The following is a 14,077-nucleotide window of genomic DNA, read 5'->3' on the forward strand; positions in this document are numbered from 1 at the left end:
TATATATATATATATATATATATATTGCGCTGTAGTGCGTTTTGCATGCTTTTTTTATAATATATATATATATATATAAAAACCGCATGCAAAACGCACTACAACGCAATACCTATGTGTGACCATTGTCTTACATTATGTGCGTTTTAGATGTGTCTTTGAAAAATATGCAACAAAACCAGCGTTTTTAAAAACGCATATTAAAACCGCATATAACACGCATATGCGTTTTTTATGCGGCCCATTGACTAACATTATACGCATAAACGCTGCGTTCTCCGCAATGCAAGCGTTTCTGCTTAGTGTGTTCCCAGCCTGAGGAAGGAAGTGGAGTTCTTCACATCTAATGTATTACGGGTGAGCAGGTGACTAATTTACCCTACCACCCATTGATTTTTGCAGCAGTAATAGATAGCCTTACATTACAGTCTCTGTATTTTTCATCAATGGTTAAGGTACTGGAGATCAGATGCTTTGACTCTGGTCTGACTCCACTGGCTGCATTCTTGCTGCTGGTGTGTGACAAAACAACTAAAGCCAAAAGCTTAAAATGTACGTGAGGCAAAGCACCGTTACCGAACCATATACTTACTTAACCTTCCTGGCGGTTTATTTTTTCTGCAAAAATTGCAGAAATCCATTTTTTTTATTATTTTTTTTATGTTTCATGTAAAGCTACCAGAGTGGTAGCTACATGAAACTCCACTAGAGGGCGCATGTGTCCCTCTAGTTCGATCGCCGCCGGCAACAATAGCAAACAGGGGAACGCGTATATAACGCGCTCCCCTGTTTGGCTTCTCCTGTCGTCATGGCGACGATCGGAATGACGTCATGGACGTCAGCCGACGTCCTGACGTCAGACGCCTCCGATCCAGCCCATAGCGCTGCCCGGAACTCATTGGTCCGAGCAGCGCAGGGCTCTGGCGGGGGGGCCCTCTTCCGCCGCTGCGTGCGGGCGATCGCCGCAGAACGCCGGCGATCAAGCTGTGCGCGCGGCTAGCAAAGTGCTAGCTGCGAGTACAGCACTTTAAATGGTGCAAATCGCCCCACTAGGGGCTGAGATCTCCTCCTGCGCGGCATAGCTCGAGCTCAGCTCGGGCTTACCGCCAGGGAGGTTAAAGAGACACTGAAGCGAAAAAAAAAATTATGATATAATGATTTATATGTGTAGTACAGCTAAGAAATAAAACATTAGGAGCAGAGACATAAGTCTAATATTGTTTCCAGTACAGGAAGAGTTAAAGGGACTCCGAACAGTGCAGAAACTATGGAAAGATGCATATCATTTTAAAGCTCTATTTCTCCTCTTTCCAATGATATATAAACTGCCGCCCTACACCTTTTAGTTTTCGCTATTTTCGCGATTGAAGTTGCCGCGGCCGCGATTTCAATCACGAAAATAGAGAAAACTAAAAAGGCGTAGGGCGACGATTTAGGTGTCGCCAGAAAGAGGAGAAAGAGAGCTTTAAAATGATATCCATCTTTCCATAGTTACTTGTATTACACAGGGCGACTTTTTCCTAAAGTCAGCAGCTTCATTCTGCTGAATGGAGCTGCTGAAACTGGGGAAAGTGTCGTCCTGTGTAATACAAGTAACTATGGAAAGATGGATATCATTTTAAAGCTCTCTTTCTTCTCTTTCTGGTGACACCTAAATCGTCGCCCTACGCCTTTTAGTTTTCTCTATTTTCGCGATTGAAATCGCGGCCGTGGCAATTTCAATCACGAAAATAGCAAAAACTAAAAGGCGTTGGGTGGTGGTTTATATATCATTGGAAAGAGGAGAAAGAGAGCTTTAAAATGATATGCATCTTTCCATAGTTTCTGCACTGCTCGGAGTCCCTTTAAGAAACTCCAGTTGTTATGCAAAAGTGCCATTGAGCTCCACCACTTTCAAAGTTGCAGAGAGCTATGTCGTCTGAAGCTTGTTATCTCAACTGTCAGTCATTGTATTTTGTTTTTCTCTCCAGAGGACAGGTCAATAGTTCACTGGGCTTCTCTGTAAAATCATTTAGAATGCCGAGTGTAGTGTGTACACTGCAATTATTAGAGAATGATGCAATGTTATAAAAAACACTATATAACTGAAAATAAAAATATATGAGAATATTTTCTTTGCTACTAATGTTCTAGTAATTATCTGTACTACACAACCAATTCATTACATCATTTTTTTTTCCGCTTCAGTGTCTCTAAGAAAAAGAAAGCCTCTGGATCCTAGAAGCTTCCCACACCGTCCTTCTGTCCCCCCTCCCTCACAGCTTAGTGAAAAGGGCTTTCCTGTAATCACAGTGGGGCTGTACTCCTCTTCTGCCACAGGCCTGGCTGCTCTGTGCCTGCATGAGTACAGCTGAAACTGCGCATTAAACTACTTGTGCCAGGAGCGGTGCGTTGCCCCAATGTGAAGGGGGGCCCCAGGCCACCTCTTCTTCGCTAAGTACTGTATTTACTTTTTACCTTTTCTTAGGCTCGGGTTCTCTTAAACATGGCATGGGACTATTAATAAAGGAATGAAAAATGGCAGCCTTTGTGGTCCTCTCACTTAAGGTCCCCTTTAAAGGCTCATACACAGGTCTGATTTTTCCAAACGACCGGTTGTTTGGACGTCCGTTCATTTGAACGTCAAATCGGGAATGTGTACAGTCGCTCGTTCAGCTGATAAGACTGGATTTAAACGATCCGCCAAGCGGATCATTGAAATCCAGTCTTATGAGCTGAACGACCGACCGTACACACGCCTGATTTGAAGTCCAAACGACCGAAAGTTCACACGTCGAAACGACCGGTCGTTTGGAAAAATCTGACATGTGTATGTACCTTAAGGCTGCTTACACACAGGGACGTTACAGGCGCACGTTAGTGCAGCCTGTAACGCTCCACCAACGTACAGCAATGTAACACAAGTGGGCTGTTCACACTGCCCACGTTGCGTTACATGTAACGCTGCACGTTCTTCCGAAAGTGCAGCATGCTACGGCGTTACAGCGGCTTAAGCCGCGTTAGACTGTTTGCACATGCTCAGTCATGTTGGGGAGGAGCGGAGAGCGGCCAGGCACATGGCTAATTAACCTTCCTGGCGGTAAGCCCGAACTGAGTTCGGGCTATGCCGCCGGAAGGCACCGCTCAGGCCCCGCTGGGCCGATTTGCATAATTTTTTTTTTGCTGCACGCAGCTAGCACTTTGCTAGCTGCGTGCAGTGCCCGATCGCCGCCGCTACCCGCCTATCCGCCGCTATCCGTCGCGCCGCAGCCGCCCCCCCAGACCCCGTGCGCTGCCTGGCCAATCAGTGCCAGGCAGCTCTATGGGGTGGATCGGAATCCCATGGCCATGGCGACGGGGGAAGCCCTCCAGGGCTTCTTTGAACGGGATCTCCTGATCGCCGATCGCCGGCGGCGATCGGAGGGGCTGGGGGGATGCCGCTGAGCAGCGGCTATCATGTAGCGAGACTTTGTCTCGCTACATGAAAAAAAAAAAAAATTAAAAAAAAAAAGATTTGCTGCCCCCTGGCGATTTTTTAGCAAACCGCCAGGAGGGTTAATATTCACTGCACGTTGTGACGTGCAGTGTTTACTTCCTGGTGCGGCGATTGGCCGGCGGGATCACGTGATGCCGCATGCGTCCAAGAGTACGCATCACGGCATCACGGACGCCAGAGTGAGCTGCACAGCGCGGCTCACTCTGACCTCCACATCGAAGAGCACCAGGCCTTGCGTTAGGTGCACGTTATGCGACCTTAACGTAGCACCTAACGCAACGTCTTGGTGTGCAAGTAGCCTAAGAGTTGATTTACTCATGTGGTCCAGTAAAGCAATTGATGAAATCCTCTTGACTGATAGATTCATCAGAATACAGCATTTGAGCTCAATCAGATTTCTGCTGAAAACATGTTGCTTGGCTGTATATGAAGGGCGCGTCTATATGGGCTCATGCACAGAACAGTTGCACAGGTGACAATTATTAAAAGGATGGAAGTAGCTTTACATCTAGTCATTTTCATGATGGAAAACTGTATAAGCAAAACAAGGACTGGCATAAGCAACAACTGTATAAGCAAAACAAGGACTGGCACACGCAGTAATTGGATCAAATAAACTGCATGTTTACTGCATGTAAAGATTAGGATCCTATTTCACTAAGTAGGATTGCACTACTCAACTTGTCATTTATCAAGTGGATAAAAACCCTGCACAGTGCAATATTAAACATGAACGACAGATAACTGTACAAGCTGTTCCTATACAATATTCCTATAACAAAACAACCAGGGCTGTGGAGTTGGAGTCGAGGAGTTGGAGCAATTTTGGGTACCTTGAGTTGGAGTCGGAGTCGGGAAAAAATGCTCCGACTCCGAATGAATTTGAACTGTAATTAAAATAGGAAATATGATAAAATATTCTATTTCTCAGATAATAGTTATCATAAATAATTTATATACTGAATACATACAGTAATAGCTGTGCTTAGTCCACAAAAATGAAATAAATCAATCAAAAAATTGTTACTTGTGCTGCTTCAATAAAGCAGTCCCCGTATTTTTTAAAGTCAGATATACTGTACATATCTGATTGTGACTGTATATATGATGTGTAAACAGGAATCTTTTATATATGTTACGGACAGAATAAAGCCTGATGTGTAGCTGTGTCACTAATAGAGATGGTCAATGAGATGCAAATAATTCTGCGCTGATGCTGGTTTATGCAAATGTATGCACTCCCTTTGCTCATGAAATCAAATAATTTGATATGTTGTTAAAATTTGATTTGGTGACTACGAATTAAAGGGTACCTGAGACGGATGAAAAGAAAAGTTTTATACATACCTGGGGATTCCTCCAGCCCCCTTCAGGCCAATCAGTCCCTTGCTGTCCTTCTCCGCCACATGGATCTTCCGCTATGAGTCCTGGTAATTCAGCCAGTCAGCACAGTCCGGCCACATGCCGCTCCCACAGCTAGGAGTATTCTGTACCTGTGCAATAGTGCTGTGCAGGTGTACTACGCTCCCGGCGGCGGAGTGTGTGCATGCGCACTACGCCCAGCTGGCTCAAGTACCTGGACCCATAGCGGACGATCCAGGTGGCGGAGGAGGACAGCGAGGGACTGATTACCCTGAAGGGGGCTGGAGGAAGCCCCCGGGTATGTCTAAAACTTTAATTTCATCTGTCTCAGGTTTACTTTGTTACACAGTAGTACTATACTCTACATATGCACTCTCCACAGAGCTGCAGGGAATCCACTGAGAATGTTGTGCACATTGAACAGAGAGGTGTTGTCTGTCACCCACCTGGTTCAGATTGTACATGAAGAATATGTAAGAGGAAGAATTGCCTCAATAAAATGATCTGATTTTACTTTAATTCGATAAAAAAATGATCGGATCTCCCGGAAAAAATTGAAAGCTTTTTTTTTCATTTGACTGAAAAATCAGATCGGATTTCCCGTTTTCTTCGATTTTAATCGATCCAGAATGCCAGATATTTTTCTTCCATCTTTCTGAAGATTGTATGGTGTGTGTTGGATTGTCAATTCATTAATATACATACCCTAGCAATTTTGTCAGAGTTTCCAATCATTTTTATGATAATTGGGGAAAAATTTAACATACGTGTGTGGTACATTGGTCATATTTTTGAAATGTTACAATCAGTCAGAAAATTGTATTTGCAATTCTTAAATTGAACAGATATTTAAAAAAAATTGTATGGTGTGTGCCCACCTTTACATGTACCCACAGTTACATAGATGTTCTTTGTTCCTGTCTGTACCTTCTACAAGTACCTTACCCAAGGACTAGTTTTAGTCTATGACTCAGTGTTCTCCCCAGGCTCTTTTAGCCGGGTGCTCCACCCGGCTAGATTTGGTGACCACCCGGCTGTCATCGGCTCACCTCCTATGCTGTAAGCAGAGTTGCCCTGCATTTTCATCTCAACCCACCCGGCTACTTTTTCATGCCACCCGGCTACTATTTCATGCCACCCGGCTGGAAAAAAATTCTGGGGAGAACACTGATGACTAAAGGGAATAAATATGGCAGTCTACATATCTCAGAACTACTGAGCCTGCGCAGTACAGCCCGGAGGACGTCCGATGACGTCAGCACACCGCCTTGAGGCGCACTTTGGAGCGCAGAAGAAGCCCAACTTGGCCGCCGGCCTGGCTAGGTCGGGCGCGCCACCAGAGACCACCGGGAGCCTGCGGAGCGGCGCCGAGGGCACCTCCTGCCTGCCACGGGCTGCAGGAAGCCCCAGGTTAGTGGATGCGGATTTTTTTTTTTTTAATCATCCCTGAACCTTCCCTTTAAGCAATACCAGTTGCCTAGCTATGCTGCTGAGCCTCTGCTTCTAATACTTTTAACCATAGACCCTGAACAAGCATGCAGCAGATCAAGTGTTTCTGACATTATTGTCAGATCTGTCAAGATTAGCTGCATGCTTGTTTCTGCTGTTAGGCCACATACACACATCAGACCATAGTCTTTGGAAAATGAAAGATCACAGACCAACTTTACCCCCTTCCATGTAGTATGAGAGCCATACCTACACAGTCTATTCTATGGAGCTGAACTCCCCATCAGACAGAAATCTTTGCAAGATGCTGCACACAAAGATGCTGTACAGACACAAAAGATCAGTATCTGCAAAAGATCTGTTCATGCAAAAGATCCATTCCTGCAAATTGCATTCATAGTTATGATATCTGCAGATCATCATACACACCTTGTTTATCAGACATTCATCTGCAGATCAGATCCACCAGGATGGATTTTCAGATCTGCAGATAATTGTCTGATCTGCAGATGAATGTTAGTTAAACAACGTGTGTATGATGATTTGCAGATCTCATAGACTATGAATGCAATTTGCAGGAACGGATCTTTGGCAGGAACAGATCTTTTGCAGATACTGATCTTTTGTGTCTGTACAGCATCTTTGTGTGCAGCATCTTGCAAATATTTTTTTCTGATGGGGAGTTCAGCTCCATAGAATAAACTGTGAAGGTATGGCTCTCATACTACATGGAAGGGGGTAAAATTGGTCTGTGATCTTTCATTTTCAAAAGACTATGGTCTGATGTGTGTATGTGGCCTTAGTCAGACACTAATGCAGCCAAATACACACACCTAAAGGATTATTAGGAACACCTGTTCAATTTCTCATTAATGCAATTATCTCATCAACCAATTACATGGAAGTTGCTTCAATGCATTTAGGGGTGTTGTCCTGGTCAAGACAATCTCCTGAACTCCACACTGAATGTTAGAATGGGAAAGATAGGTGATTTAAAGAGAGTCTGAAGCGAGAATAAATCTCGATTCAGACCTCATAGATAGCAGGGGCATGCGTGCCCCTGCTAAAACGCCGCTATCCCGCGGCTTAACGGGGGTCCCTGATCCCCCAAATCTCCTCCGTACAGCTGGGGAGCGCTTCCTGGTTGGGGCAGGGCTAACCGTCGCAGCCCTGCCCCACGCGCGTCTGTCAGCGCGTATCTCCGCCTCTCTCCCGCCCCTCTCAGTCGTCCTTCACTGAGAGGGGCGGGGGAGAGGCGGCGATGCGCCGCTGATAGACGCGACTGGAGGCAGGGCTGCAGCCATTAGCCCTGCCTCCAGGAGCGACCAAGTCTGCGACCAAGTGTTGCAGTGGGGGGTTTGGGGGTGAAGGGACCCCCGTTTAGCGGTGCGATAGCGGCGGTTTAGCAGGGGCACACATGCCCCTGCTAACTATGAGCTCTGAAGCGAGATTTATTCTCGCTTCAGAGTCTCTTTAAGCAATTTTGAGCATAGCATGGTTGTTGGTGCCAGATGGGCCGGTCTGAGTATTTCACAATCTGCTCAGTTACTGGGATTTTCACGCACAACCATTTCTAGGGTTTACAAAGAATGGTGTGAAAAGGGAAAAACATTCAGTATGTGGCAGTCCTGTGGGCTAAAATGCCTTGTTGATGCTAGAGATCAGAGGAGAATAGGCCGACTGATTCAAGCTGATAGAAGAGCAACGTTGACTGAAATTACAACCAAGGTATGCAGCAAAGCATTTGTGAAGCCACAACACACACAACCTTGAGGCGGATTTGCTACAACAGTAGAAGAGTGCACCGGGTACCACTCATCTCCACTACAAATAGGAAAAAGAGGCTACAATTTACACAAGCTCACCAAAATTGGATAGTTGAAGAGTGGAAAAATGTAGCCTGGTCCGATGAGTCTCGATAGAGTCAGAATTTGGCGTAAACAGAATGAGAACATGGATTCATCATGCCTTGTTACCACAGTGCAGGCTGCTGGTGGTGATGGTGTAATGGTGTGGGGGATGTTTTCTTGGCACACTTTAGGCCCCTTAGTGCCAATTGGGCATCGTTTAAATACCTGAGCATTGTTTCTGACCATGTCTATCCCTTCATGACCACCATGTACCCATCCTATAATGCACCATGTCACAAAGCTCAAATCATTTTAAATTGGTTTCTTGAACATGACAATGAGTTCACTGTACTAAAATGGCCCCCACAGTCACCAGATCTCAACCCAATAGAGCATCTTTGGGAAGTGATGGAATGGGAGCTTCGTGCCCTGGATGTGCATCCCACAAATCTCCATCAACTACAAAATGTTATCCTATCAATATGGGCCAACGTTTCTAAAGAATGCTTTCAGCACCTTGTTGAATCAATGCCACGCAGAATTAAGGCAGTTCTGAAGGCGAAAGGGGGTCAAACACCGTATTACTATGGTGTTCCTAATAATCCTTTGAGTGTAGATCAGCACGGCTGGCACGCAACTGGTATTGTTTAATAGGAAATAAATATGGCACCCTCTAGATCCCTCTCGTCACAGTTGTCGTTTAAGTAAGCAGGATAGTATCACAAGACACAGGTATTCCCACAGAAATCAGGCAAACTGTCTGTGACCAGTTACCAGTATCCATGCACAGTGCGACAGGTCCACAGCATCACATGACAACAGTTGCTTAAAGGGGAACTGAAGAGAGAGGTATATGGAGGCTGTCATGTTTATTTCCTTTTAGACAATACCAGTTGCCTGGCAGCCCTGCTGATCCTCTGCCTCTAATACTATTAGCCATAGCCCCTGAACAAGCATGCAGCAGATCAGGTGTTTCAGTGGTTCAGACTTATAAGTCTGATCTGACAAGACTAGCTGCATGCTTGTTTCTGGTTTTAATCAGATACTACTGCAGAGAAATAGACCAGCAGGGCTGCCAGGCAACTGGCATTGATTAAAAGGAAATAAACATGACAGCCTCCATATACCTCTCTCTTCAGTTCCCCTTTAAGGCTCCGATACATTTGTGGCAGGTAGGGAAGCTTGGCTAGCTTAGTTGAAGTCAAGTAGTCCCTTTGTATTGTATATACATTTTGTAGACTGTCAGGAAGGTGTGGTGATACGCTGGTAAGCCTTGCCAGCATATCCCACCCTTATCAGTAATTCAAATGACTGTATGAAAAGGTTTACCCTTTCCTGACTATAATTTCCCTCAACAGAGTTTCTAAAATCTATTGGATATGAACTTATCAGACGGGTGGGAAATAAATGATTGCTGGTAGATTTGATCAGAGTAACAGAATCTGCTATTCTAGAGCTGACCTGTGTATGGCTGCCTTTAGGGCCCATTGACATGGAAATTCATACTGATAGGGACTGCCACATCCTATGATGTCAGAACAGCTGCAACTAAACACTCACTTTACATCTACTTTCACAGAATTCAAACAAAGTGAATAAAGACACTACAGCCATCAACGTAGAACACTTCTTTCAAAATGACAAAAAAAAAAAAAAAAAAAAGCAAACTTCAATAGTGCATTTAGGACAGTTCCCTGGCCCCAAGATGGCTCAGGTAGTGATTTTCTAGTTGCTGTGCTGCCAGACAAACACCACAACCCATAAGTACTGGCTCTAATGCTTTCTCAATATTTCTATGGGCTATTTATGGTTTTGGATAGTGTGGTAGTAAATCAGAACTTTTTTTGTGTTGTTACTGCTCTCCTGTATCCCCATCTAAGAGCATTTCCACCACTTTTAGTCTAGAAAGGAAGTATGGAAGACCAGGTAAGAGTGACAGCGATAAGCAAAGGGTAAAATATGTTTTATAGAAAGGGAAACTGAGTAGCTTTATTGCTGTCCCTCGCCACCTTTATCCAGAACAACAGTTTTCAGAACAATCCAACAAAGCGCTAAGTACACACATGCAAGAATTGTCTCTCATAGATGATTGGGAAACAATCTCTCAGACCACAATTCAAGGAAGGATGGTGTACAGATACATCCCTAGCCTTGAGGCTAGCGATGCGTTCTGTTACTATGGAGGAGTAAAGAGGGACGATGATCGATGGATGACGGAGCGGCATCAGTCAGCGGGGGTTGAAAATAGCATTGTGATCTATCATGCTTGGGCATCAGAGATAGTTAAGTATCTGATAGGATGGGTCCTTAACAATGCCGGAGCAAGACTGATCTGCGGCCACAGTACACACATAACGATCATCGACTGAAGCGGTCGTTATCAGATGGTTATCGCATGTGTGTACATACATTTAGGGTTGGTTCAGATGGATGGCTGGAGGCAGCTTATTTAGTTGATGCTAAAGGCTTTGCTGCTACCACACAGAGAAACATTTGGCATCATACCACATTAGTTTCCATTGTTTTGTAGTCATGTTTGAGAGACTTATGTGGACATGGAACCGGAAACGCAGCTGACTCTGGATGCTATGCAGAGAATCTAAGACTACTCGATCGGCTGGACCATAAACATTGAAATTAAAGGGGCACTATGGCGGAAAAATGTAAAACTTAAAACATAAACAAATAAGAAGTATGTTTTTTCCAGAGTAAAATGAGCCACAAATTACTTTTCTCCTATGTTGCTGTCACTTACAGTGGGTAGTAGAAATCTGACAGAAGTGACAGGTTTTGGACTAGTACATCTCTTCATGGGGGGGATTCTCAGGGATTTATTTATTTTCAAAAGCACTTAGTGAACGGCAGTTGCTCTGTCCAACTGCCAAAAAACTGTGTAGCGAGCAGGGAAGCTGGCCAGCATCATAGTTTATAAAGATATTCCCTAAAAAAAGGATTTAAACAAATAAGAGGAAGGAAGATTAGATTATATAACAGAGATAATACAGCCACTGTGCAACTCGGAAAGGCTGCAGTAAGGCAGACCACATTAGAACTGGTATAGGAACTTATAGGATAGAAGAAATAAGGCTGAAAATTGTTACAGAGTCTCTTTAACAAGTGTACCTGTCATACCATATGGAAAAAAAGGCAATTCACTTTCAGGTCCCAATACAGCAGCACCTATGTACAGAACTGCTAATGCTAACATAGTCATCAAAAGTTTATTTAAAAAAAAAAAAAAAGAGAAAAGGTCTTTGTACTATGATTAATTCACTGGCAGCTTCATGATTAAGTTACCAGCATATCAATCATTAGCTTCTGAAACTGCACAAACTTCCAGTTCCGTCAGATTCCTGCTCCTCTAAAATGAAAATCTACAGAAAAGTCAAATCTTACAGAAATATAAACAAACAGGAATGAATGAATGAATGAATACAGTCATAACCAATAGCTATACCATGCAGCCACTTGAATACCAAACAGTTGAAATAAATGTGTGAACTTTTGTGCAGTCTGCCAACAGATATCCAGTAGAGCTTGATCCAGTATTCAACTTCACTTTTTTTTTCTTTATGTTCTGCAATGGCCAGAATTAGCTGGAGTCAGTACTGGAACTTTTAGGTAAACACTGATTATGTGTCAACTTTATTACTCAAACTGCCCATCAATAATTATAACCTTTCTGAATCCTGGTTCAGCCAACACTAATTCTGGTTCCTGAATAGAGCAAAATTCACATAAAGTCAAATTTCAAGCTCATCTTAAAATTGTCTGGGGCCCTGGCATAACACAGGGAGCATAGCTCCTACACACATTAGAGAATGACATAAGCAGATGAAAATGAATGAACAACTCACCAAAATCCAGGAACTGCTTGATGGAAAGAGGGGAGGGGGAGAACTTGGAGTAGTACTCGATCTGATTGGGGATTGTGTTTTTCAGCAGGTACCTGGACAGCCTCATGATATTCCTCAGCAGGTAGGTGATCAACACTGGCAAACAGGGCAACTTCCAATATTACCAACAATGAGACATGTTACTGTCCAGCCAGGAGCACGCTACGTGCCTGCCTGCGTGTGCAGCAGTGTGCAGGACGCTGCAGGTGTTGCTGGTCAGTCACAGATGATGCTGGACAGATGACCAGTCCAGTGGTGATAGTAAACAATGCTGAGCCCTGAGGAAAGGAAGGAAACAGCCAATGCTCAGCTCAGACCTCCCCCTAACCGGGCAGCAGCAGCGCTAGCAGCAGAGGCCCAGACACGCCCCCTGACTGGCTGCGCGCTCCCGCACACAGCACGTCAACGCTTTGCATTCCTCCACCGGGGGGACCAGGCGCGTCCTCGCGCTATAGGCTGAGTCCTATGCTGTGTAGGTGAACCAACCGTCTGCTCACAGTCCTGCCTTCTCTGATTAGAGGACATTGACGAGAAGTCGGTTTATGAGAGTTGTGCTGCCTTGTGATCCAGCTGGCTGAGCGGTGAAGGTCACCGACTGACCGCAACCTTCATATAGATTACGTTATATGCTTGGCTTAGCCTCATGTTCAGTCAAGCACTTCATATTTATACTGTAAAACAAGGATGATTAGTTATGTTATGCAGGCTTCAGCTGTGTAAATAAGAATTTATTGGCATTGCTTTAGCTGCAGTAAAATTATGAAAAGTTGCAAGAACATGTGGCAGAGTCCACATAGTAAGGTTTCAAACCATATCTATCAAAAAGACAACATTGGAAATCTGCAAGCACTATTCTATGAATACTGCATATTTATAATTTGTTTTGGTACAGGCCCAGGTACGTAGCTAGCAACAAATAAAGTCTTTGGGCTTTTTTCAGAAAGCGGTGCTAACTGTTAGCACCACTATCACGCCTAAACTCAGGTCGTGATAAAATCAACTCGCGCGCAAAGTCCCATGCACAAAACTTTGCAAGCGCGCAGCGCGGTCCTCGTGAAACGTCGCACCCGATGCGCCTATAAGGTCACATGGGGTGCGACGTTAAGGTCGCACCCCAACCTTATAGGCGCATCGGGTGCGACGTTTCGCATGGACCGCAATGCGCACAGGACTTTGCGCGCAAGTTGATTTTCAATACGGTGCTAACCTAGTTAGCACCCTACTTAACACGCCCAAAGTCTTTAGGCGTGCTAACTAGATTAGCACCACTTTATGAATCAAGCCCTTTATGTGGAATGGGTTTAACGTTAGAACTTCTATTAGGATTTTATTGTAGTTCCTCAGGGGCGTAGCAATAGGGGTTGCAGACATTGCTACCGTATTGGGGCCCTTGGGCCAGAGGGGCTCCGAAGGGCCCTCCCTCAACTAGAGTATTAGCTCTCTATTGGTCCTGTGCTCATAATAATCACTTCTATAGATACTTTGAATTGTGGTAATCATTAACAAACTCATAGCTCCCAATTGTCCCTCTTTGGAAGCCCTGTCCCTCTTTTCTTTGTTTCTTTTTCAGGACTATGTCGCTCTTTCTATATAAACTAGTGACCTTAGCCCCTCCTGGCCCCCCTGCCGCGTCATTCCTCTAGCTCTCCTGTGTCTCTGCATCCCTCCCTGCACATGCGCACAACAAAAACATACAGGATGCAGAGACATTAGGGTTTTATTATATAGGATATATATATTTCTCTACTAAAAATGTGTTTGATTGACTCAAAACTTTAGTCCCATTCTTTAAATTGATAGATTACTAATTTTCACATGTTAATATGAAGGAAAATGAACCAGGATAGAGAGGGCCAGTGTGGTTTGAATTATAAAACAACATATTTTTCTTATGAAATCTTTATGGAATGTGTGACTAGGGATATGATCAGGGGTGTGACTTAAGTGTCCCTCTTTCTCATCTCAAAAAGTTGGGAGCTATGCAAACTGTTCCCCATCCCCTTCTTGCACCTTGGGGGGCCCCATTGTAAAACTTGCATCGGGGT

General features: G+C 44.4%; 1 protein-coding gene across 1 annotated transcript in view; it reads right to left on the reverse strand.

Annotated features, from left to right (window-relative positions):
- The window catches only part of PDK3 (pyruvate dehydrogenase kinase 3), a 124,704-nt gene extending 112,310 nt beyond the window's left edge, over positions 1-12,394 (reverse strand). Inside the window, exon 1 of the mRNA XM_068269967.1 lies at positions 11,994-12,394. Coding sequence (XP_068126068.1) covers positions 11,994-12,099 — 106 coding nt within the window. The 5' untranslated portion in view covers positions 12,100-12,394. The remainder of the gene's footprint in view (positions 1-11,993) is intronic.
- Between the last annotated feature and the right edge of the window lie 1,683 nt (positions 12,395-14,077).

This window comes from Hyperolius riggenbachi, chromosome 2 (assembly GCF_040937935.1).
Source record: "Hyperolius riggenbachi isolate aHypRig1 chromosome 2, aHypRig1.pri, whole genome shotgun sequence".
NCBI lineage: Eukaryota > Metazoa > Chordata > Amphibia > Anura > Hyperoliidae > Hyperolius > Hyperolius riggenbachi.